This window comes from Bos mutus, chromosome X (assembly GCF_027580195.1).
Source record: "Bos mutus isolate GX-2022 chromosome X, NWIPB_WYAK_1.1, whole genome shotgun sequence".
Lineage (NCBI taxonomy): Eukaryota > Metazoa > Chordata > Mammalia > Artiodactyla > Bovidae > Bos > Bos mutus.
The window spans coordinates 76,191,579-76,219,267 of record NC_091646.1 but is presented as its reverse complement, the minus strand read 5'-3'; the positions used below and the strand labels follow the sequence as shown (position 1 = coordinate 76,219,267).

Sequence of the window (27,689 nt, the reverse complement as noted above, 5' to 3'; positions counted from 1 at the left end):
ATTCAATATTAATTTGTCCTTTATTGATAATGTTAACTTTGATCACCTGGCTAAGATGTTGCCTGTCAGGTACTATATAAAGTTACTATCTTTCTCTTTGTAATGAATAACTATTGGGTTGGCCAAAAAGTTGGTTTGAGTTTTTCTGTAACATTTTGTGGAAAACCCTGAATGAACTTTTTGGCCAACCCAATATTTTGTGGGAAAATACTTTGGGACTATGTGAATATCCTGCTTCTCATGCTTTTGTCCATTGATTATAGCATCAAGCAACGATTCTTGCCTGTAGCAATTAATAACTGTGTTGTTTTCCTAATGGTGTTTTTCTGATTCCATCATTTCTTCTATATTGATTAGTTGGCAGTCTCATATAAGGAAGAACATTCCTTGCTCTGAGTGCTGAAAGGATGATTATATGCCAGGCACAATGAGTACACCTTGATTTACCATTTGTCACTAATAGGAACTAGAACTTCTTGGAGAAATGACTTACTCCAGGGTTAGAACAGAGAAAAGTACAAAATGATTATAGAAGAACTCATTATGCTGGGAAGTAATGAAGCACTCAAAAGATGGGAACATGTCAGAATGACAAAGGAGCCACTTTTAAGGATCTCCCTCTGGTCAAATCTGGGACAATTTGAGTAGCAAAAGAAATCATAATAGTAATAGATTATTATCTACTGAATAAAGTAGAAAGTGACCAGTCCCTATAATAGGTAGGTAGGTACACAGGTAGGCAGATAAACAGGAAAGAAGTGAACGCTCCTTTTGCTTTTTTGTTTGTTTGTTTTTGTTTTTGGCTGTGCTTCACAACTTGCAGGATCTCAGTTCTCTGACCCGGGACTGAACCCGGGCCACAGCAGTGAAAGCCTGGAATCCTAACCATTAGACCACCAGGGAACCCCTGTGAAGGCTCCTTTTTAATAACATCTTGATCTTTTTTGCTGTGCTCCTACTCCAGTCTTTCTGAGGGTAATTTAGTAGTTTGTTAAAACTTTCTATTTGGAAATAATTATAAGTTTACAGGAAGTTGTGAAGATGGTACAGAGAGGTCTCATGTAACCCTTTACCCAGTTTCCCCCAGTGGTTACATCCTGTATCACTAGAGTACAATTATCACAAGCGAGAAACTGACATTTCTGCAGTGTGCTTGTTATTCTCTGACATTTTACACATGTGTAGATTCCTGTGTAATAATCTGGATACAGAATTATTCCATCACTGTATAGGTCTCTACTGGTGTTGACATTTTATCAGTTAGAGTGAAGTGTAGAAAACTTAGTTCCCTTTTAAGTCCCTTTACCCTCACCTGTTACTAATATCTTAAATATTTCCTCTATACATGGAGATCCACATCATAAAAATGTTATACTTTTTGCTTTGACCTTCAAATGTAATTTAGAAAACCCAACAGGAAAAGGAAAGTCTATTGTATTTATTCATATTTTTTCTTTTTCCATTCTTCTTCTTTCCTGATGTTGCAGGACTTCTTTTATCATCTCCTTCCTATTTAAAAAGCTTCCTTTAAGGGTACATCTGCTGCCAACAGATTTTCTTAGTTTTCCTTCATCTGAGAATATCTTGATTTCCCCCTTTGTGTCTTCTTTCTTAGTAACAGCTTTATTGAGATATAATTCACCTACCATACAATTTACTCATTTAAAGTGTCCAATTCAGTGTTTTTTGCATGTTTATGGATATGTGCAACCATCACTAAAATCAATTTTAGAACATTTTCATCACCTCAGATAGAAACCTCATACCCTTTAGCCACCACTCTCCTCCACCTCACCTCCCTGCCTCCTCCAACACTAAGCAATCACTAATATGCTTTCTGTCTCTATAGACTTCACTATTCTGGACATTTCACATTAATTGAATCATATAACATGCGATCTTTGTGTCTGACATCTTTCACTCAGCATAATGTTTTCAAGAAACTCCCTCTGGCCAAGTCTGGGACAATAGCAAAATAAATCATGATAATAATAGGTTACAACCCACTGAATAAAGTAGAAAGTCACCAGTCCATATGATAGCTCATTAGGTATATATGTAAGTAGGCAAATAGGGAAGAAGTGTAGCATGGACATGTAACATGTATCAATATTCATTCCTTTTCATTCCTGAATAGTATTCCATTGTTCAAGTGTACCACATTATGTTTATTCCTTTATCAGCCAATGTACATTTGGATTGTTTCCACCCTTTGGCTGTTATAAGTAATACTGCCTGTAAACATTTTTATGTGGACATATATTTTCATTTATCTCAAGTATACATACACCTAGGAGCAGAATTTCTGTTTAATCATTTGAGGAACTGCCAGACTGTTCTCTAAAGCAGCCACACTAGTTTACATTCCCAGTGTGTGAAGTTTTCAATTTCTCCACATCCTCACCAGCACTTGTTATTATCTGAGTTTTTGGATCTAGCCATCCTAGTGAGTATGAGGTAGTATCTCATTGTAGTTTTGACTTGCATTTCCTTGATAATTAATGATGCTAAGCATCTTTTCATGTATTTATTTGCCATGATATTTCATTTCTTAAGGATAATTTTGCCAGGTACGAAACTCAGAGTGGACAGTTCTTTTCTTTCAGCACTTGAAAAATGTTGTGCCGCCTCTCTCTACCATGGTTTCAGATGCTGTCAATGTATTTTTCCCCTATAGGTAAGGTATCATTTCTCGCTTGCTGACTTCAAGATTCTTTCTATGTCTTTAAGTTTTCTGAAGTTTGACTATAATGTGTCTTGGTATAATTTCTTTGGCTTATCCTTTTGGGGTTTGCTCAGCATCTTGAAACTCTGTTTATATCTTTTACAAAATTTGAGAAATTTTCAGCTATAATTTTTTCAAATACTTTTCAGCCCCATACTTTCTCCTCTCCCCTGGGACTCTGATGACATGAATGCCAGATCTTTTATTATAGTCTCAGATTTCCCTGAGGCTCTGCTCATTTTTTTCCCATCAATTTTCTTTTTGTTCTTCAGATTGGATCGTTTCTATTGCTTTATCTAGTTCTCTAATTCTTTCCTCTGTCCTCTCTATTCTGCTGTTGAGCTCATCCATTGAGTATTAAAATTTTAGTTATATTTTTCAGTTCTAAAATTTTCATTCTGTTCTTCTTTATATCCTTTTTTATTATGAGACTATTTTTGCATTTAAATACATTGAAGCGTTTTTATGGTGGCTACTTTACAATTGTGGATAACTCTAACATCTGTGTCATCTCAGTCTTTTCTCATTCCAGTTGAGATTTTCCTGCTTCTTCACATGATGCCTGATTTTCAGTTATGTCCTGGATATTTTGGGAACTCTGAGATTCTGGATACTATTTAAATCCTGTTTTTTAGCAAGCTCCCTCCAATACTGTTCTACCAAAAAAAAAAAAAAGGAGAATCTCCTTTTTACTGCCAGGTGGAGGTGGAAGTTCAGGTCCCTACTTGGCCTCTTTTGACACCCCAGAGGGGACAAGCATCTTGCTGCTGCTGGGTGGATGTGGAATTTCATGCTCCGCACCAGACTATCTCTTTCACCATCCTGGTGGGGAGACAAAAAAGGCACCTCATTACTGGGTTGGGGATAGAAGTTCAGGACCCCCCCCAAATTTACAGTGGCCTAAATTTACACTGTCAGGGAGGGGCCTCATTATTCCCAGGCAGGGATGAAAACCAGGACTCCCTGTTTAGCCTTTACTGATGGGAATGGGGATTGGGCAGTAATTATCTAATTTTTTCTCCCTTGTTACATTGCCCCTTTCCTGGTACTTTGGCTAGAGAGAGCAGACTTTCTTGGGGCTGTTCTTATCTGCACCATTTGGCATTCTGGATTGCCAAATTCTCCATCACCGAGTCCAAGATACATGGAACAAGAAGAAAACTCAGGGAAATCACCACTGTGTCACTCCTCAGGTTCCAAGGCCCTTAACCAAGGTCTCTCCAACTAACAGTCTTCTTTGTTTAATATGTAATGTCCAGAGATCATAGCTGCACTTAGTACCAGAAATAGGGAGAATTCTGTCTATTCCATTTTGGACCCATTGGTAATTTTTAACTTAATTTTTAAATAAGTAATACATTCACATGGTTCTCTCCCCCAATCCTACAGATCTCCCTAACCAAAAAACCAGTCTTGATTAGTTGGTGGGCATGTGGTATATGCTTAGTGATTATGCAGATAAAAGCAACTAAGAAAATATCCTTGATATTTTCCCACAAAGAAAGTAGATACTATTATGTTACTGTTAACTTAAAACTTTTTATCATGAAATATTATATACATTTTGAATAATGCTGCTGTAAATACTCTTGGACATGCCTCTTGTTGCACATGAGCAAATATTCCAGTTGAGCATATTTCCATGGATGGAATCACTGTGTCCTTGTGTATGCATGCTTCAACATTACCAGGTGAAGCCAAAATGCTTTCCAGTGTGGTCATACCAACATACGCCTCCATCAGACATATGAGAGTTCTCATTGCACCATGTTTTCTTCAACACTTCATATTGCCAGTCTTTAAAAAACTTTTATTGAGGTGTAGTTGATTTGTAATAAATGTGTTTCAGGTGTACAACATAGTGATTCACAGTTTCTAAAGATTATACTCAATTTATAGTTATTATAAGATATTTACTATATTCCCTGTGCTGTGCAATATATCCTTGTTGCTTATTTATTTTATACATAGTAGTTTGTACCTCTTAATCCCCGCCCATTACTTTGCCCCTCCTCACTTCTGTCTCCCCACCAGTAACCACTAGTTTGTTCTCTATGTTTGTGAGTCTGTTTCTGTTTTTGTTATATTCACCAGTTTGTTTTATTTTTTAGATTCCACATATAAGTGATATCATACAGCATTTGGCTTTCTCTGTCTGACTTACTTCACTTAGCCTAATACCCTCCAAGTCCATCCATGTTGTTGCAAATGGCAGAATTCCACTCTTTTTTATGGCTGAGTAGTATTCCATTGTGTATATATATACTACATCTTCTTTATCCATTCCTCTGCAGATGGACACTTGGGTTTGCCTCTATGCCTTGGATATTGTAAATAGTGCTGCTATGAACAAATTAGTGTTTTCATTTTCTTTGGATATATACCCAGGAGTGGAACTGCTGAATCATTTGGTAGTTCTGTTTTTAGTTCTTTCAGGAACTGTTTTCCACAGTGGCTGTACCAATTAACCTTCTCAACAACTGTGTATAAGGGTACTTTTTCTCCACATCCTTGATATTGCCAGTCTTCTTCATTTAAGACATTGTAGAAGTTGTGTAATGGTAACTCATTACCTGAATGTCCATTCTCTGGTTACTAAGGAGATTGAACTCTTTTTGTGTTTATTAATGCCTTGCATTTCCTCGTTCATAAAATGCTTGTTTGAATCTTTTGCCCACTTTTCTACTAGGTGGCCTCTTTTTTTTTTAAAATTGGTTTCTAAGAGTTCTTTACATTTCTCTAGATAGGAGCCCTTTGTCAGCAATATTTACTGGAAATATCTTCTATTTGTTGGATTTTCTTTTTTTTCTCTTATGGTCTTTTTTAAAACTAGAAATTTTAAACTTTATTGTAGACAGATATCAATCTTTTCTTTATGGTTAGTGTTTTTTGCATCCTGTTTGAGAATTATTTTCACAATCCAAGATCATAAAGATATTCATCTATACTATGTTTTTTTCCTGTTACCTATTAAAGGTTTTATTGTTTTGCTTTTCCCCTCAATACATTTCTTTGAAATGCCTTTTAGACCCCTTTGTATCTTCTTATGTTGGTTGTCCAAGTTTTTTTTTTTTTCAAGTTGTTTTTTATTTTAGTCAATTCTATATTGCCATTGGCTGGCACATAATCAACCAGTAAATGTATTATATATATAGTCCCTACATTAACTTGAAGACTTAAAGGGAGCCTATTTTAATCCTTATTTTTGAAAAAACAGGGACTAAATGAGTAAATGAATGAATGTAATACATAGCAAATGTCAAGATACTTTAGTGTGTTTTTCTCTCACAAAATAAAATGCAAAACTGCTGAATGAAAAGCCTACATGATACATTATGGTAAAAATCATTAAAAACAACTAACTTCCTAGTCCTCTTCCCTCCATCGCCCAGTGCTCACCATGTCATCTTGAATGGGATTGTATTTTTACAGGTGTCATTCGAGGATGTCACCGTGGACTTCAGCCAGGAGGAGTGGCAGCACTTGGACCCTGTTCAGCAGCGCCTGTACTGGGATGTGACACTGGAGACCTACAGCCACCTGTGCGCAGTGGGTAAGCACAGCTGCCCTGTGCACTTCCTGGGGGCCTCAGAGAGGCTGCCTCCATTCTCTGCTGCTGAAAACTCTGGGGCATCTAAAGTGTGGAACGGTGTCATCTTTGATTTGTCTGAGATTCTTCAGTCCTTTTACACTTCTGTGATTATTACTCTATTCCCAGGGAATGGGATTACTTTCCTGAATTAACAAATAGAAATGTGGTTGAAAGGCCTAGAAACCCAGTTAATGGGACCCAATCCTGTATCATGTCCTGTTCACAGGTTACCAAGTTCCCAAACCAGAGGTCATCTTCAGACTGGAGCAAGGAGAGGGGTCATGGACATTGGACAAAGAAACTCCACATCACAGCTGCTCAGGTGAGTGAGTGTAACCTGAGAAAATGGGGGATGTGGAGTAGATCTGATTTTCTAGGAGAGGCTGATACCTTTGAAAGGCTCTGAAGATAACCTGTCTTGAAGGCTCTAAACTTTTGCAGTCACTTGGAAGAGTTGACAGAAGCCCCTTTAATACCCGAGGGCCAAGTATGACCCAAGTATGACCCTCGCCAATATCCACTGTCTTCTTTGCTTTTTGATAAAAGAGCTGTCTCTAACCTCTGTACCCTCTGTACCAGCACATATATAGCACCGTATCTTATTGAAGTGGGTTGCCATTTCCTTCTCTGGGGGATCTTCCCGACCCAGGGATTGAACCTGTGTCTCTTATGTCTCCTGCACTGCAGGTGGATTCTTTATCACTAGTGCTACCTGGGAAACTATTTTACCTGGAAACTTTTATTCTTCCTACTCCACTCCCACCCTCTTATCTTAGGTTCTTTCCTTGTACATTTAGGTATTTTAATTTTTCTTCCCTTTTATTCTAATTCCTCATATCCATCCCTTATGCCTCCTCCCACTGGTAACAGATCTAAGGTATTTGATCTTTGAATTTGTGTGGTATTCTCTTAAAGTATGAGTTTACTTGTGGTTGTTGCTCAGCCACTAAGTCGTGTCCAACTCTTTGCGACCCCATAGACTGCAGCATGCCAGGCTCTCCTGTCCTTTACTATCTCCTGGAGTTTGCTCAGATTCATGTCCATTGAGTTGGTGATGCTATCTAACCATCTCATCCTCTGCCACCCCTTTTTCCTTTTGCCTTCAATCTTTTCCAGCATCTGGGTCTTTTATAGTAGAATACTATGCTGCATAGTATTCCACAGTGTGCCAGTACCACATCTTATTGAACCATTCATCCAGTGGTGGAACCTAGGTTTTCATTAATGCCCATCTAAGACAAACAATTCTACAATACATTTCTACACAAATGTTCCTTTATAGAGTGTGAGATTTTCTCAGGGATGTATAGAAAAGAGGGTTTGCCTGAGATCATTGTATATTCTCATCCTGAATGTTTCTCATTTTATGGCCAACAATGGGTATAAAGTGGAATCTCATTTTTTATTTCTCATTTCTCCAGTATTTAGTTTGAGCATTTCATCACTGACCTGTTGTGGTCTCTTGAGTTTCGCTCCTTTGAGTGACCTTGCTCATCTTCCCCTTGTTTTGATTAAATTTACTCTGGTTCATACTGATTTGCATCCAGTTTTTTTATTTTCCTGCTTTTCCAGGCATTTCCTCATTATCCTCATAAATGAGATTTCCCTAGAGACTGTGTACTGTTCACCAGTCTTATATATATGCAAAGATTCATCCATCCTGAAATTCTGATGACTCTGCTTTTGACATCTCAAGTCTTTTTTCCCCTAGTACTTTTTAGCACTATATTTAGCTACTCAGAAAGTTCCCTTGAGATGTTTCTCTTACTATTCAGTATATCAGAAATTGAGATCATTACCTCATATATCAGAAGCCCTTCTCACCTTCCAACTTTTGTCATATTCTGTCAATGTTTCTTAAATCTTTCAGTCATTTTAAATTAATCACTCTGCAGTTCCTATTGCTTTTTCATTTTTGCAAATATCATTTTTAGTTCTCAATCCATCTTCTTAATTCCCATCTTCTTAGTTCTGAAAGGTTGTTGCTTCTTAGTTCTGAAAGGTTGAGCCGTTAAAGATGCCAAGATTCTTGGCCTCCGGAGGAGAGGAATTTGATCCAGGGCCAGTGATGAGGCTTGATCGCTCAGAGCTTTTGTGTGATAAAGTTTTATTAAAGTATAAAAGAGATAGAGACAGCTTCTAGTCTTTAGCCAGAAGTTATATAGCTACTAGCAAAGAGTCGGAACACGACTGAGAGACTGAACTGAACTGAGCAGGCTGCTAATTAGAGAAAGGAAATGTCTCCAAACTCAGAGACTGGCACCAGGCCCCTCACCCACAACATGCATTTTGAGATAATATTGGCACAAGGTGAGTTGTCCTGGGCCATAAAACAATTGACATGAATCTTGAAGAAAGGCAGGTTTCCAAGCAAAGACATAGTCTCATTAACATAGCTTAAGAGAACATTTGCATGAATAAAGCATATTGGTTTGTCAAGTTGGTTCTGAGTCTTAGGCGGAACTGACTTGAAGAAAGACAGAGTCTAGGGTAAATACATTCATTAACATAGCTTAAGAAAAATATTTCCATAAGTTCGTTTGAGAAAAGTTAAGTTCAGGTGGAACCAGGTGTTGTCATGGCAGCACAGAATTTTAAAAGAAACCCCCTTTTAAATTTGCATGTGTGTTAGTCACTCAGTTGTGCCTGACTCTTTGCGACCCCATGGACTGCAGCCCACCAGGCTCCTCTGTCCATGAGATTTTCCAGGCAAGGATACTGGAGTGGGTTGCCATTTCCTTCTCCAGGGGATCTTCCCAACCTAGGGATCGAACCCGGGTCTCCTGCACTGCAGGCAGATTTAAATTTGTATAGAAAGGGGAAAAAAACTTGACACTTGTAGTTTGTTTCCTCTTGCAGCTTAAGACAGAGATAAAAAATGTCTGACACTTGCAGCCTATTTCCTGTTTGGAGACCCCTAGCCTTCCTGCCTGTTACCCTTTCAGTTCCATCCAAAACCAGCTCCATATTTTCTCATGCCTGGATTATAATTTTTCTATTACTGATTATAGTTGCTGATTCCATTCTTTTTATTAGTTCACTTCAAATACTAATGACAGATTTCATTGCCTAAAATGTTTTTATTTATTTTGACATTAGCTTTATGAAAAAAAAACCTAGTATTATTCACATATAAGTGTTCATTCAAAAAGACAAAAAACATGGCCATGTATTTCCAATTCAAACGTGTGTCTGAATGTTTTGTATAACCTTTGTGCAACTCCACTTTTAACATGTCTTATGATTCTATGAGGTTTATTTTTGTTAATAATTCTATGAGTTTTGGGGAATTCCCTGACAGTTCAGTGGCTAGGACCCAGTGCTTTCACTGCTGAAGGCCTGATTCCTAGTCAGGGAATAAAAATTCCATAAGCCTCAGAGTGTGGACAAAATAAAATAATAATAATAATAATTCTATGAGTTTTGACAAATGCATACAGTCATGTAACCACCATGATAATCAAGATATAGAACAAAAATTACCTCAGGTCCTTTATTGTGTCACTCCTTCCCACTGCTTACAGACCTGGAAAATACTAATCTCTTTTCTGTCTCTGTAGTTTTGCCTTTTTCAGAATGTCATATAAATGGAATCATACAGTATGAAGCTTTTTGAGCCTGGCTGCTTTTACTTAGCATGATGCTTTCAAAACTTACTCCTACTGTTGTGTTTTCCATAGCTTGATTCCTTTTTATTGCTGAGTAGTATTCCATAGCATGGATGTACCACAGTTCATCCATTCACCAACTGAAGGGTATTTGTCAGTTTGATTATTATGTGTCTTGGTGTGTTCCTCCTTGGGTTTATCCTGCTTGGGATTCTCTGTGCTTCCTGGACTTGGTTAACTATTTCCTTTCCCATGTTAGGGAAGTTTTCAGTTATTATCTCTTCAAATATTTTTGTGGGTTCTTTCTCTCTCTCTTTCTTTCTGGGACTCTGTGTTGTGAATGTTGGTGTGTTTAATGTTGTCCCAGAGGTCTCTTAGGCTGTCTTCATTTCTTTTCATTCTTTTTCTGTATTCTTTTTCTATATTTCTATATTTGTGGCAGTGATTTCCATCATTCTGTCTTCCAGCTCACTTATCCATTCTTCTGTCCCAGTTATTCTATATTGATTCCTTCTAGTGTATTGTTCATCTCTGTTTGTTCTTTAGTTCTTCTAGGTCTTTGGTAAACATTTCTTGCATCTTCTCCATTCTTTTTCCAAAATCCTGGATGATCCTGGATCATCTTTACTATCATTATTCTGAATTCATTTTCTGGAAGGTTGCCTATCTCCACTTTGTTTAGTTGTTTTTCTGGGGTTTTATCTTGTCCCTTCATCTGGGAGATAATCCTCTGCCTTTTCATTTTTGATTAACTTTCTGTGATTGTGGTTTTCATTCTGGAGGCTTCAGTACTGTAGTTCTGTTTCTTCTGTCTGCCTTCCAGTGGATGAGGCTAAGAGGCTTGTGCAAGCTTCCTGATGGGAAGGACTGGTGGTGGGAAAAACTGGGTCTTGCTCTGGTGGGCAGGCTGTGCTCAGTAAAACTTTAATCCGATTGCCTGCTGATGGGTGGGGGCTGTGCTCCCCTCCTGGTAGTTGTTTGGCCTTTGGCGACCCAGCCCTAGAGTCTACAGGCTCTATGGTAGGGTGAATGCCAAACTCCCAAGAGGGTTCACACCAAGGGGCAACTCCCAGGACTGCTACTTCCAGTGCACCCATCCCCATAGAAAGCCACTGCCGACCCACACCTCCAGAGGAGATCCCCCAACACTAGCAGGTATGTCTGGTTCAGTCTCCTGTGGGGTCACTGCTCCTTTCCCCTGAGTCCTGCTGGGTACAGGATTTTGTGTGTGCCTTCCAAGAATGGAGTCTGTTTCCCCCAGTCCTGTGGAAATCCTGTAATCAAATCCCACTGCCCTTCAATGTGAGATTCCCTGGGGATTCCTAGTCCCTTGCCAGATCCCCAGGCTAGAAAGCCTGACATGGGGCTCAGAACCTTCACAACAGTGGGAGAGCTTCTTTGGTATTGTTCTCCAGTTTTTGAGTTGCTCACTTGGTGGGTATAAGATTTGATTTTTATCATGATTGCAATCCCTCTACCATCTTCTTGTGGCTTCTTTGTTTTTGGACATGGAGTATCTTTTTTGGTGGGTTCCAGTGTCCTCCTGTTGATGATTGTTTAACAGCTAGTTGTGATTTCAGTGCTCTCACAGGAGGAGATGAGTGTACACCCTTCTACTCTGCCATCTTCAATGATCTCAAGGGTATTTGGATAGTTTCCAGTTTGGGTGATAATGAATAAAGGTGCTATAAATATGTTTACATATTTTATGTGATGATGAGATTTCATTCACTTGGGTAAATATCTGAGTCAGATTGCTGGGTTGTATAGTAAGTATATGTTAACTTTATTAAAAACTGCCAAATTGTTTTCCAAAGTGACTCTACGATTTTAAATTCTAACCAGCTATGTATGAGAGTTCTGGTTGATCTACATTCTCACCAGCACTTGGAATTGTCCATTTAAAAAATTTTAGCCATTCTAACAGTAAGATAGTTGTATCTTACTGAGGTTTTAATTAGTATTTCCATAATATCTAATATTTGACATCTATATATCTTCTTTGGTGAAGTGTTTTTATAAATCTTTTGCCTAGTTTCTATAGGAAACATTGTTTTCTTATTGTTGAGTTTTAAAGTTCATTACGTATTCAAGACAAAAGCTATTTATCAGATATGTGTTTTGCAAATTTTTTCTTTTTATTTGCGTATCAATTATCTTTCATGGGGCATTTAAAATTTTAACAAAGTCTAATTTATCTTTTTTTCTTGCTTTTTGGGTTGTGCTTTTGGTATTGCATCTAAGAAATCTTCACCTAATCCAAGGTCACAGAAAAATTAGGTTTTGCATTTAGTTCTATGATTCATTTTGCATTAATTTTTGTATGTGATTTAAAGTATGGATCAAAGTTTTGTGTTTGTTTTTTGTTTTTGCACATAGCTATTCAATCATTTCAGCATCATTTATTTAAAAACCATCCTTTCAACTGAAATGCCTTTGCACTTTTATTGATAATCAGTTGTCATATGTGTGTGGGTCTCTTACTAGACTCTTCATTCTGTTCCACTGAAGTATTCATCTGTATTTACACCATTCCCACACAGTCTTGATTACTGTAGCTATGTAATAAATTTTAAATCATGTAGTATTAGTCCTCCAAGTTTGTTCTTTTTCAAATTCATTTGGCTACTGTAAGTACTTTGTGTATCCATTTGAATTTTATAGTCATTTTTTTGTTGCTATGAAAGTGAGTTTTGATTGTGATTAAATTTAATCAGTTTAGAGGTAATTAGCATCTTAATATTATCAACTTTTTCAATTCAGATATATAAATGATTTGATATATTTATATACTGCAAACTGATTACTGCCATAAGGTTAGCTACCACTTCCATCTTATTGCAGTTACTATTTCTTTTTTGTGGTAAAAACATTTAAGATCTACTCTCTAGGCAACATGCAAGTTTATGATGCAATATCATTATTTATAGTCCCCACGCTGCACAATAGGTTCCCAGAACTTGTTCATCTCATAACTGGAAGTTGGTGCTCTTTGACCAGTTTCTCCCCATTCTCTCCACCCTCCAGTCCTCAGGAACCACTACTCTACTCTTTCTCTGAGTCTGGCTTTTATAGATTCCATATACAAGTGATAATACCATGCAATATTTGTCTTTGTCTGACTTATTTCACTTAGCATGATGTCCTCAACGTTCAGCCAAGTTGTAGCAAATGGCACAATGTCCTTCATTTTCATGTATGATATTAGTAATATTCCATTGTATATGTACACCACATCTTTATCCATTCAGTGTTGACAGACACTTGGGTTGTTTTCATATCTTGCTGTTGTGAATAATGCTGCAATGAACATGGGAGAGCAGATATTTCTAAAGGATCCTGATTTCAGTTCCTTTGAATATATGCCCAGAAGTGGAATTGTGGGTCTACTTTCAATTTTTTGAGGAACCTCCATACTGTTTTTCATAGTGGCTGCACCAATTTACACTCCCACCAACAGTGCACAAGGGTTCCCTTTTCTCCACCTCTTTGCCAACACTTGCTATTGCTTATCTTTTTGATAATGGCCATTTTAATAGATGTGAAGTGATATCCATTGCGGTTTTGACTTTCATTTCCCTGAGGATTACTGATATTGAGCACCTATTCATGTAGCTATTGGTCACTTGCACAGATTCTTTGGAAAAATGTCTATTCAGTTTCTCTGCCCATTTTAATTGGTTTGTTTGTTTGTTTGTTTTTGCTTTTTTGCTCTTGAGCTATGTGTGTTCTTTATATATTTTGCCTATTAACTCCTTATCAGATATATGATTTGTAAATATCTTCTGCCATTCCAGAGGTTTTCTCTTCATTTTGTTAATTCTTTTGCTGTACATTTTTAATGTCTTCTTGATGTCTGCCATATTTGATAGTGTTTCCCTAATCTGGTCCTACTCTGTGCTCTCTCTATCCAGATGATACATTTTCACCTTGTGATCAGATTTCACTATTTCATGTAATGGCTCTTAAGTACTCCAGAATGTTTGGCTCTTTCTTTTTTCTCATCCTCCATCCCACAGGAATTCAGGGAAAACAGGATTTTAGGCCATGTAGTAACTGAGGCTTTTGTGTGAAGTGTTAGTTGCTCAATCATGTCTGACTCTTTGCAAACTCATGAACTGTAGCCTGCCAATCTCCTCTGTCTATGGAGTTCTCTAGGTAAGAATACTGGAGTGGGTAGCCATTCCCTTCTCCAGGGGATCTTCCCAACTCAAGGATCAAACCTATGTCTCCTGCATTGCAGGTGGATTCTTTACATCTGAACCATCAGGTAAGCCCCTAACTAAGGCTTTTACTTGTATGTTTTTAGAAAGCTCCCAGAATTAAGAGCCTGCTTCTCAGATTCACAGACATAGAGAACATACTTATGGTTGCCAGGTGGAGGAGGGGTGGACTGGGAGTTTGGGATTAGCAGATCAAACTATTATATATAGGATGGAAAAACCGCAAGGTCCTACTGTATAGCACATGGAAATAAATTCAATATCCTATGATAAACTATAATGAAAAAGGAGTTTTAAAAAATCCATTCTTACACTGAAGAAAGAAAGCCAGTTTCTTATTGTATAACTTAGGGCCTAATTGGGGAAAGAAACCACATACTAATTTGAACAGGAAAAGTTTAACATTAATTATTGACTATTATTGGATTGAAGTAATAAGGGATTAGCCAGTAAGAGTAAAGAGAACTCTAATGAATAAAGAAATAGCAGATTAGTGTGTGAGAGTATCTCAAGGGCTGTGAAGGAACACCCAAAGAAGAGCCTCCTCTGCTTCCCACAGATGAATACAGACCTTATAGGGAGGGCATATCCATGGCTCATAGCATGGCAGAAGAGTTGCTGTTGTGCTGCACTGGTGAAACTTGCTGGAAATCTGTCCTCTTTGGTTCCAGAAAAAACTGATCATGGGGCAGTGTCTCACTGGAAATATCCCACTGCAAATCATCTGAGAGGAGTGCCAGAAGTGCTGGGTGCTTCTGGCTGCAAAGAATTGCAGAAGCTGGGTTCTTGGGAAGCCATAGGAGCAGCAGGAGTTGGGTGCTAAAGAAGTCACCTGCACTTCAAGATCTGGGTGGCTGGGAAACTGCATGTGCATCAGGAGCCAGATGCTGCTGAAGCCACCACACTTCTGGAGCCTGGTGTTAAACAAGCTGCCCTTGCTGGAGGAGCATGCTGAGTGAGCTCACTAGAACCAGGAAGCAAAACCCCTTCTTCCAGTGTTTCTCCATCACCCTGCGTTGATAGGTTCAACATCATGCCAGCTGCCAAAGGAAAAGAGACTCAGATCCATTTTTGTAGAGTGGGCAAGGAAGTGTGATTCGGGGTTAAAAGGCAATAAATTGATAACTGGAGCACTTATTCTTCAGTTTTTCTGAAGCAAAGCATGGAGAATATTTATTAAACTTAAATGTATTGAATTTGGAGAGATAGTCAGAGGAAGGTACTTTGTTCTCTTTCAGAAGGATTCCTCAAGCGTATGCTCAGAGGAATTCAAAAGACTATAGATTATATTTAGAAAGGGACGATAACTGCATGAAATGTTAATAATTGCAGCCTTTGTGTGTTAATTCTTTATGTTGTAACAGAATTGTGCCAAATTGAGTATCAGTATGAGTGGTACCATATCTGCTTTATACATTCATAACAGGCATTCATTTATACACCTCCCTAGAGGTATACTGAAATTAGAGCTGATATCAAGGGCAATACATTTTGAATATGCACAGAGGAGCAAAGCAACAAGCTTAGTATAGCTATATCCTCTCTTATATAAGCATTCTCAGGTGAATGGGTCCATTCAACAAATCAACTCTGATCCTGTTGGGTTATTCGGGAACCATGTTCCAAGTTATTGCTCTGCCATCTCCTAGGCCATTGTTGTCAGCTGGGTTGGTTGATGTTGGATCATTGTTGAGTCCTCTGGGCTGGGGAAGGGAGAAATGGAGATTTGCCCACTGTCTTAAGGCCTGGCCCAGGTGCAGCAAATGTCACTTCTGCTCACACTCTACTGGTAAGAACAAAGTGAGACTGATAAAGGTAAAGCCCAGCTATGTTCTATTTCTATAAAAGAAGAGGTGAATAGATACTGGTGGATGGCTTATAGTTTCTACCATAGATGGATGGCTTGCCTTATTTGACACTTGTTGAAAGCATATATTTTTCCTATAGATATAGAGGAATTGGTATTTGAGGACTATAAATTTAATGGAGATGCTCATAATAGTTCGGAGGGAAAAACAAAAGGAAGAAGAGAGATTATTAAGTTTTTAGAGCTAATGTATAATAAGGACATGCATTCTGAAATATTTCTTCCTTTCATGCTTCACCCATAACAGACTTCAGTTTCTTCTTCTGATTACCCTACTCAGTGTCCTACATAGTGGATATGGATTCCCAGGGTTCAAACCCCATCTCTTACTTATTTAGCTATTTAATCTTCAGCAAGTTACATAACTTCTCTGTGCTTCTGTTCTCTCTTCTATGAAACATGATTGATAATGATAGCTACCCATTAGGGTTTAGTGAAGATTAAATGAGCTATTTTGTGTAAAACACTTGGAAATAGTACCTGGTACATCATAAATGGTATATAATTGTTTTGCATATACTAAGTATTCTAGAAGAATTTTCATGATTGTTATATGGACTCTTCTATTTTTTTGTTCATCCTGTCCAAACTTCATGATAACTGTTCTGGAGTCATTTTCATTTTTTTCTTCTTCTTAGATGAGGATATTGGGCAAACTCAACAACAGAGAATTTCTGGAGAAGTTTCATTCCACTGTGAGAAAATTGGTCAATCCATAGGAAAAGATTCATTGTGTTCCATTATAGAAGAACTGTGGCAAGGTAATGACCAGCTAGAAAGAAATCAAGAAAACCAAAATAACCCTTTAAGTCATGTGAAAGTATTGACTAAGGAGAGGGGCTATGAATATAAAAATATTGAAAAAATAATTCATGTGAGTACCAGGCTTGTTCCTTCAATTAAAAGACTCCATAACTTTGATACATTTGGAAAAAGTTTGAAGCATACTTTAAATTTACATAATCACAATAAAAGCAATGCAACAAAGAACTTTGATAAGATTTTTGGAAATGGTAACAATTTTGCACATAGCTCTTCCTTTACTAAGAATGAGAATGCTAATATAGGAACAAACTCCTATGAACTTAATCAATGTGAAAAACATCTTGACCACAAACAAGTTCTCGCCCACCATCAAAAAATTCATACTGGAGAGAAACTTTATATATGTACTGAATATGTGAATACCTTTACCCAGGAGTCACATCTTTTTGAGCATCAGAGAATTAATGCTGGAGAAAAATCCCATGAATGCAATAAGGATGAGAATATCTTCACTCAGAAGCCACAAATTGAGGTACCTCAAAGTGTTTACACAAGAGAGAAACCTTTTATATGTATTCAATGTGGGAAGGCTTTTACCCTCAGGTCAAACCTCATTACACATCAGAAAATTCATACTGGGCAGAAACCCTATAAATGCAGTGAATGTGGAAAAGCCTTTTTCCACAGATCATATCTCTTTAGACATATGAGAATTCATACAGGAGAAAAACCTTATGAATGCAATGAATGTGGAAGAGGATTTTCTCAGAACTCTGACCTCAGTATACATCAAAAAACTCATACTGGAGAGAAACACTATGCATGCAGTGAATGCGGGAAAGCCTTCACAAGAAAATCAGCTCTCAGGATGCATCAGAGAATTCACACAGGAGAAAAACCCTATATATGCACTGAATGTGGAAAGGCCTTCATCCAGAAATCCCATTTCAATACACATCAGAGAATTCATACAGGAGAAAAACCTTATGAATGCAGTGACTGTGGAAAATCATTCATTAAGAAATCACAGCTGCATGTGCATCAAAGAATTCATACAGGAGAAAAACCTTATATATGCACAGAATGTGGAAAGGTCTTTACTCATAGGACAAATCTCACTACACATCAGAAAACTCATACTGGAGAGAAGCCATATATGTGTGCCGAATGTGGGAAGGCTTTCAGTGATCAGTCAAATCTCATTAAACACCAGAAAACTCATACTGGAGAGAAACCCTATAAATGCAATGGCTGCGGAAAGGCCTTCATATGGAAGTCACGCCTCAAAATACATCAGAAATCTCATATTGGAGAGAGACACTATGAATGCAATGAATGTGGCAAAGCTTTTATCCAGAAATCAACACTCAGTGTACATCAGAGAATCCATACAGGAGAAAAACCCTACGCTTGTCCTGAATGTGGGAAGGCCTTCATCCAAAAATCACACTTCATTGCACACCATAGAATTCATACTGGAGAGAAGCCTTATGCATGCAGTGACTGTGGGAAATGCTTCACAAAGAAGTCACAACTCCGAGTGCATCAAAAAATTCACACAGGAGAGAAACCCAACATATGTGCTGAATGTGGAAAGGCTTTCACTGACAGGTCGAATCTCATAACACACCAGAAAATCCACACTAGAGAGAAACCCTATAAATGTAGTGATTGTGGAAAAACCTTCACCTGGAAGTCACGCCTCTCTATCCATCAGAAATCTCATACTGGAGAAAGACACTACGAATGCAGTAAATGTGGGAAAGCTTTCATCCAGAAAGCAACACTAAGTATGCATCAGATAATTCACACAAGAAAGAAAGCTTATGCTTGCACACAATGTCAGAAGGCCTTCACAGACAGATCAAATCTTATTAAACATCAGAAAACTCATAGTGCAGAAAAACTATAAATCCGGTGACTGAAAATACCTTCAGCTGGAAGTCATAATGGGATGTGCATCAGCTGTCTCACAGAGGCAACAAGGAGTGCCTGATGCTGCAATCATTGCGCAGAGGGAGTAGATATGACAGACTACAAATAGCTTCAGTGAACAGAAGGTCAACAAAGCCAAGTATTCTTCAGTCAGGTGGAATACAAGTTGATATGCAATTATATGTGTAGGGAGCCACTTTGGTAAAGCATTTGAGCAATAGCCCTGGTTGGTTTCATGATTCACACAGACACTCTCATTCTCCTGCAAATGGTAGAAATAGAGACCCCAGGAGATGTAATCTCTTGTGCTTCACTTTTTGGATAAAGGGCTTTATCAATTCAGCACTGATTTGTTCTTCACACCCTGAAATGTAAAACTACTCAATACTGACCAATTTTTTTCAAATTTCTAAGGTGGGGAGAAGAGCATTCATTGTCCAAACACTTCTAGGACATTGAAGTCAAGACAAAAACCAATTTGGGAATATATTAATAGGTCTATGAGTAGAAGCCGAAAGTTTTTATGATAATTGACATTTAAGACACGGAAAAGATTGCCCTGAGGAAGCGCTCTTTTTCTTCCCTTTGAGACATCACCATGGTATATTTTTAAAATATGAAACAAAATTTTTTAATTTAATTTCTGACTTTATGCATTGGCAAATTAAACATAGCTCTAGCCTATGTTACAGGAATATAGTTATTAAATGTTACATATGCCTAAAGGTGGCAGTTGTTCCCTTATCAATTCCATGCTGTGGCAGCAGGTGATTCACACTTGAAAGTAGTGAGCATACCTTCTAGTCTGTACTCCCAAAGCTATCATTTAGGTAAGCTGCAGACCATAAACTTCTTATCCCCTTAGTAACTGAACCTAAGACAATGAAACTGAGCCACAGCACTCTGGACTTCTGCTGAAGCTTCTGCTTTCTTTGGGATTCCTGTTTGAAAAACAACAGTTAAAGAAATTGGGTTTCAATACATAAAATGGTGGGTTTTCTTCCAAGGTAGTTAATTTTATATATTCATTTTTATGTGCACATTAAGAGTAATTTTGTGTGGATTGCTATGGGATAAAGTCATGTTGCATTAGTTATTTAGCCTAAGATATGATTATAATTATAGTTGAATAACCGGAAGACTTCTCTAAAAAGAGCACTGCTTTTTTAAAGCACTGATATGTAAACACTTTCTTGTTTTTAATTAAAAAATCTTTAAAATACTCATAAGAAAAGGGGCTTTCTTTCTAGCATGTAGTTTTGTTTTGTTTTTAACTTTTTAATTAAAGTATAATGCATACTGAAAATGCATATGTCATAAGCACACAGTTCAATGAATTCTAAGAAACTGAACACACTCAGATCAAGAAACAGAACATAACTAGCACCCCAGAAAAACTCCCTGGGCGCCCTTCCAGGGCTTATTGTCCACCTCCCGCACTAGGTAAACACTATCTTGACTTAAATAGTTTTGTCTGCTTGGTATTTTATATAAATTCACTCAGTAGTTATATTTCATATTTTGGTAATATACTGTTAAGTGTCTTCTTTCATTCACATTATAAATGTGAGATTTGTCCATATTGTTAAATGTAGTTATAGGTAATTCATTCTTATTGTCATGTTAAATTATACTCTGAAAATTCAACAATATATTTATCCATTCTATTGTTAATGGACATTTGTGTTGTTTGTAGCTTAGAGCTATTGGAAATAGTGCTAGTATAAATATTTTAGTACCTATCTATTGGTGAACATATTTATGAACTCTGTTAGGCATATATCTAGGAGTTGAACTGCCAGATTATATTGTATCCATATGCTCAGCTAGTTTATGAAACTAGTTTTCCAAAGTGACTGCACCAGTGTACACTCCCACCAACACAGTATATGAGTTCTAGTTGCTCCTTGTCAATACTTGGTATTTTCCATCTTTTTTTTTTTAAACTATAGCCATTATGCTGGATGTATAGTGATATCTCAGTGTGATTTAATTTTTATTTTCTTATCCTTCAACCCCACCATAGTATCTTCTCAAGACAGTTGCCTGATATCTCAGATCTGAAACTTAGCATGGTTTTCACGTGACTGTACCATTTTACATCTCACCAACAATAGTAAGCAATTAGTAACTTTAAATATTCCCATACAAAAATGCCCAAAGCTTGATGGTTTGACTGGCTGAGTGCATTAAACATTTGAGTAGAAATCTTTCAGAAAATAGAGGAGGAAGGAACACTCCCCAACTCTATGAGGCCAGGACTACCCTGATACTTAAGCCATACAAACATATCACAAGAAAACTACAAGCAACATTCCTCATGAATATAGATGTAAAAATCTGCAACAAAATATTAGCAAGTTGAATCCAGCAACATATAAAATGTTTATACATCATGACCAAGTGGGATTTATTCCAGTGATGCAAGACTGCTTGCTTCAACATTCAAAAATCAGTCAATGCAATCTACCGTATTATATATACAGGGTAAAAAAAAGAAAAAATCACATAAAGCACATAGTCCACATAGTCTACATATTGAATACAACTTTATCAAATCTCCAACAGGCTTTCTTCCCCATAAATTGATTAGCTAATCCTAAAATTTATATAGAAATAGAAAAGACCAAAAATAGCAAATAAGAATTTGCCAAAAAGCAAAATACAAGGACAGTAACTTCCTAATTTCTTGATTACAGTAATCAAGACAGTATGGTACCAGTATGGGGAGAGAGAGAGAGATCAATGGAATAGAAAAGAATCCAGGAATAAACCCTGATACCTATGGTAAATATAGTTTTTTACAAAAATGTGAAGGCAATTCATTGGGAAAAGAAAAGTCTTTTCAACATTTGGTGCAGGAATGATTACATATGCGAAAAGATGAATTTAAATCATACTTCACACCATACTAAAAATTAACTAAAAATGGATCAGAGATGTAAATATAAAAGCTAAAACTATAAAGGGTTTAGCAGAAAACATAGGAGAAAAATCTCTGTGATCTTGTATTAGGCAAGGAATTCTTAAATATAACACCAAGAGCATGATCCATAAAGAAAAAATGATAAATTAGACTTCATCAAAACTAAAAAGGTTCAAACTTCAAAAGATACCATAAAGAAAATGGAAAGACAAAGCACAGACTGGGAGCAAACATTTATCTGTTAAAGAACTTGTATCTGGAATATATAAAGAACTCTTACAATCCAATAAAAAGAAGACACACAACCCAGTTTACAATTAGGCAGAAGATTTGAAGAGATAGTTTACCAAATACATTATATATATATATATAGGCTTCCCTGGTAGCTCATCTGGTAAAGAATCCATCTGCAATGCTGGAGACCCTGGTTCAATTCTTGGGTCAGGAAGATCCCCTGGAGAAGGGATAGGCTAGCCACTCCAGTATTCTTGGGCTTCCCTGGTGGCTCAGACGGTAAAGAATCAGCCTGCAATGCAGGAGATCTGGGTTCAGTCCCTGGGTTGGGAAGATCCCCTGGAGGAGAGCATAGCAACCCACTCCAGTATTCTTGCCTGGAGAATCCCCATGGACAGAGGAGCCTGGCGGGCTACAGTCCATAGGGTCACAAAGAGATAAGACTGAGCAACTAAGCACAGCACAGCATATATATATATACACACACACACACATATGCACACACACACACACATACACACACACACACACACACACACACACGAATAAACATGTGAAGAGATGCCCAACATCATTAGGCATTAGAGAAATTCTAACTAAAACCACAAGCTTCCCTAGTGGCTTCAGTGGTAAAGAATCTGCCTGCCAATGTAAGAGATGTGAGTTCAATCCCTGGGTCAGGAAGATCCCCTGAAGAAGGAAACGGCAACCCATTCCAGTATTCTTGCCTGGAAAATCCCATGGACAGAGGAGCCTGGTGGGCTACAGTCCATTGGGTCACAAAAGAGTCAGACATGACTTAGTGACTAAACAACAGCAACTAAAACCACAATGAAATACCACTTTATATGTACTAAAATGGCTATGTTGGCACAGATAGGGAAAATCAGGAACTTTCCTACATTTCTGGTGTGACTATTAAAATGACATAGCCATTTTGGAAAAGTTTGGCAGTTTCTTTAAAAGTTGATCATAAATTTACCAGAGGACCCAGTACTGCCACTTCTATAATCTAACCAAAAGATATATAACATGTGTTCATACAAACACTTGCACTTGAATATTAATAATAGCATTATTCATACAAGACAGAAAAGTAGAAACAATCTAAATATCCATCAACTTACAAATAGACAAAATATGGTATATTCAGCAATAAAAAAGAACAAATGCTACAGTATAGATGAACTTCAAAAATATGCTAAGTGAAAGAAGTGAGATGCAATACATCTAGTATTATATTTGAATATTGCATTTATATGAAATGTCCACAAAAGTAACATCTATAAAGCTCTGTAGATCAGTGGTTGTCTGGAAGATCCCCTGGAGAAGGAAATGGCAACCTACTCCAGTATTCTTGCCTAGAAAATTCCATAGAGGAATCCATGTGGACACAAATAGGATACAACTGAGCTACTGACCATAGGGGTAAGAATGGGAATCATCACTGTTAATTAGTAAAAGGAATCTTATTGGGGAGATAAAAATGTTACAGAACTTGACTGTGGTGATGGTTGCACAGCTAGGTAAGTTTAATGAAGGTCATTGAAGTGATCCTCAATTCCATTCCTGTTTAAGCATCTGGGTTCTCTGCCATAACATCTATTGCCACCCATATCTAGGATGAAGTGTTGTCTTGGAGCCTGTTGTACATTTAAAAATAAACTTTTTTTAAAAGGTCATTGAACTGTACAATTTAAATATGGAACCTAAATTATACCTCAATAAAGTTGTTTCTTTTTCAGAGTTGTTTTGGCTCTCTAGGTCCTTAACATTTGCATATAAATGGTAGAATAAGTTTGTTCATTTCAACAACATAAAAAGCTGCTGTGATTTTTATTGAGATTGGTTTGAATCTATAGATCAATTTGGGGAGAATTGAAATGTTAACAAAATTGAGTTTTCTGACTGATAAATAAGGCGTATCTCTCCATTTAATTTCTCTCAACAGTATTTTGTAGTTTTCAGTGTACAGGTCTTTCACATCTTCTGACAAATTGTTGCCTAAGTATTTCATATTTTGATGCTATTTTACTTGATGTTTTATTTCCACTTTATTGTATAGTATTCATTTTTTCAATTACTTATTGTTAATTACTAGTATGTAGAAAAGCAGTTGCCTGAAGAAGGGCATGGAAACCCACTCCAGTATTCTTGCCTGGAGAATCCCATGGACAGAGGAGCCTGGTGGGCTACAGTCCATAGAGTCGCAAAGAGTCAAACAAAACTGAAGCGACTTAGCATTCACGCAGAAAAGCAACTGATGTTTGTATGCTTATCTTGGGCAGAAGTTAGAGGAAACAGTCCCTACATAAGACTGCCCTCACTTCCAACACCAACTGCAAGTTCAAGGGTCTCTAAGAACACCCTCAATTTTAATCATTCCAATCCATCCTGTCAAGCCATTAAATACGTTATCATATTTTATACCAATTTGATTATTCTTCCTCTCTGATCTGCCTCTATTTGTACCTTATGATAAACTTGTGTGGAACTATTTAGCTTATGATTAGCTAAATTCAGTTCTTCCTCAAGCTAGTCATTTGCCATCAATATTATATCCTGAAAAATCCTTTAACTCAATTTCCCCATATATTTGACCATCAATACAAATACAGTCTTAGCAACAATGCCAGTGTTACACCGTGATAGTAGTGTAACCTGCATACAACACTGATAATATGTGTAACCTGCATACAACATTGTGCCTATAGTCAACATTATATACTCTACATTTAAAATTTTTCAAAAGAGTAGATGTCCTGTTAAGTAGTTTTCCAAAATAAAATACATCAAAAGATACTGGCACATTACTAGAGTCCCACTAGGTCATCAACAATTAGTCCAGTTCATCTCCCAGAACAATATCGCTCAGGTTTGCAGACTTCCATTTGACCTTCTCAGGTTTCAAAAGTAAGAGGAGTCTTGGCAACAAGTGGCTTCATTCTCTCTGGCATCTGGTTTAATTGAGTTGAGACAGTATTATCACTTATTCTGAGCCTCTCAGGGCACCAATGGAATGGATTTCCCTTGTTGCATAACTTATTTATTTATTCATTCTTTTACTTTCAGCTATATTCTTTGTTCTCTCCATTTATCATTGAATTTGACCCAAATTTTTCCATCTTTGAAGGAGACAATAGGTTCAGCCACTGTGCTGGTCCAGATGGTCATCAGCAATATCAATCTAGCAAATGCTTCCCCTTCAGCCCACTCCCATTTGTATAGGGTATCATCACACAGGTGTGGAACTCATGGTTTGTCTCAACCACTTGGTAATACAGCTGTATTCACCATCGACCCCAATTTTCCAAGTTGGGTGAAGGCACAGTCTATCACATTAGGCCATTACAAATTCTGACGTTAAAGTTTGAAAGTACAATGAAAGTTTCTTGCTTAGGAATCATCCCTGCTTCTGGCCCCTGCAATTGTGGCCCTGGTCCTGGGACCACTGCATCAGGTAGGAATAAAACAACATTGAGCTGCTGTTGGGGAGGGAGGGAGAACTGTATGGTCATAGTGGCATCCTCCCCTTTCTCCTTTTCCCCAGATTCTTCCAAAAAGTGAAGGAATCTATCTATTGGAGAACTTCCCTTGGCCATCCTCATGTTGAGTGTGAGCACACACTTGTGAAGACGTGAAAGTCAGCCCTTCGTGCTTTTCTCTCTCCCAGTTTTATTTTTTAATATCTATCATTTTAATTTTTTTACTTGACTGCACCAGGTCTTAGTTGTGGCATACAGGATCTTTAGCTGTGACATGCAAACTCTTCGATGTGGCATGTGGGATCTAGTTCCCTGACCAGGGATCGAACCTGGGACCCCTGCATTGGGAGCACGGAATCTTAAACACTGGACCACCAGGGAAGTCCCTCTCCCCCAGTTTTAGAAAACAAATGTTTCAATTGCCTGTTCTCTATCAAAGCACTGCTCTTAGAATATCTCTTTGTTCATCGTTGCACATTATGAATTATTATTGTGGACTGAATTGTGTTCCCACAAATTATATATTTTGAAGCCCTGACCCTCAGTGTGGTTATATTTGGAGATAGATACTTCAAGAAGGTAATTACAGTTTAAATGAAGTCATAAGGGTTCGGTCCAGTTCAGTTCATTTCAGTCGCTCAGTCCTGTCCGACTCTTTGCAACCCCATGCACTGCACCAAGCCAGGCCTCCCTGTCCATCACCAACTCCCAGAGTTCACTCAAACTCATGTCCATTGAGTCCGTGATGCCATCCAACCATCTCATGGTCGTCCCCTTCTCCTGCCTTCAATCTTTCCCAGCATCAGGGTCTTTTCCAATGAGTCAGCTCTTCTCATCAGGTGGCCAAAGTATTGGAGTTTCAGCTTCAACATCAGTCCTTCCAGTGAACACCCAGGACTCATTTCCTTTAGGATGGACGGGTTGGATCTCCTTGCAGTCCAAGGAACTCTCAAGAGTCTTCAACACCACACTTCAAAAGCATTAATTATTCGGTGCTCAGCTTTCTTTATAGTCCAACTCTCACATCCATACATGACTACTGGAAAAACCATAGCCTTGACTAGATGGACTTTTGTTGGCAAAGTAACATCTCTTATTTTTAATATGCTGTCTAGGTTGGTCATAACTTTCTTTCCAAGGAGTAAACATCTTTTAATTTCATGGCTGCAGTCACCATATGCAGTGATTTTGGAGCCCAGAAAAATAACGTCAGCCACTGTTTCCCCATCTATTTCCCATGAAGTGATGGGACCAGATGCCATGGTTTTAGTTTCCTGAATGTTGTGCTTTAAGCCAACTTTTTCACTCTCCTCTTTCACTTTCATCAAGAGGCTCTTTAGTTCCTCTTCACTTTCTGCTATAAGGATGGTATCATCTGCATATCTGAGGTTATTGATATTTCTCCCGGCAATCTTGATTCCAGCTTGTGCTTCATACAGCCCAGCATTTCTCATGATGTACTCTGCATATAAGTTAAATAAGCAGGGTGACAATATACAGCCTTGACATACTCCTTTTCCTATTTGGAACCAGTCTGTTGTTCCATGTCCAGTTCTAACTGTTGCTTCCTGACCTGCATACAGGTTTCTCAAGAGGCAGGTCAGGTGGTCTGGTATTCCCATCTCTTTCAGAATTTTCCATAGTTTATTGTGATCCACACAGTCAAAGGTTTTGGCATAGTCAATAAAGCAGAAATAGATGTTTTTCTGGAACTCTCTTGTGTTTTCCATGATCCAGTGGATGTTGGCAATTTGATCTCTGGTTCCTCTGCCTTTTCTAAAACCAGCTTGAACTTCTGGAAGTTCACGGTTCATGTATTGCTGAAGCCTGGCTTGGAGAATTTTGAGGATTACTTTACTAGCATGTGAGATGAGTGCAATTGTGCTGTAGTTTGAGTATTCTTTGGCATTGCCTTTCTTTGGGATTGGAATGAAAACCCACCTTTTCCAGTCCTGTGGCCACTGCTCAGTTTTCCAAATGTGCTGGCATATTGAGTTCAGCACTTTCACAGCATCATCTTTTAGGATTTGAAAGAGCTCCACTGGAATTCCATCACCTCCACTAGCTTTGTTCGTAGTGATGCTTTCTTTTTTTTTTTTTTTTAAGAGTTATCAAAACCAGCTTTATTATTATTATTTTTTTCCATGAAGACTAGCAGTGATGCTTTCTAAGGCCCACTTGACTTCACATTCCAGGATGTCTGGCTCTAGGTGAGTGATCACACCATCGTGATTATCTTGGTCATGAGGATCTTTTTTGTACACTTCTTCTGTGTATTCCTGCCACCTCTTCTTAATATCTTCTGCTTCTGTTAGGTCCATACCATTTC

At 37.8% G+C, this 27,689-nt stretch overlaps 1 protein-coding gene across 9 annotated transcripts in view; it reads left to right on the top strand.

Annotated features, from left to right (window-relative positions):
- The window catches only part of ZNF41 (zinc finger protein 41), a 72,774-nt gene that overhangs the window by 23,243 nt on the left and 21,842 nt on the right, over positions 1–27,689 (top strand). For 6 of the 9 annotated variants that reach the window (XM_070365326.1, XM_070365328.1, XM_070365329.1 and 3 more), the window contains exons 3-6: positions 6,158–6,278; positions 6,544–6,639; positions 14,169–14,195; positions 16,654–23,621. In XM_070365326.1, the coding sequence (XP_070221427.1) occupies positions 6,158–6,278; positions 6,544–6,639; positions 14,169–14,195; positions 16,654–18,692 (2,283 nt within the window). In that variant the 3' untranslated portion in view covers positions 18,693–23,621. The other 3 variants (XM_070365333.1, XM_070365332.1, XM_070365334.1) reach the window with 3 other exon arrangements.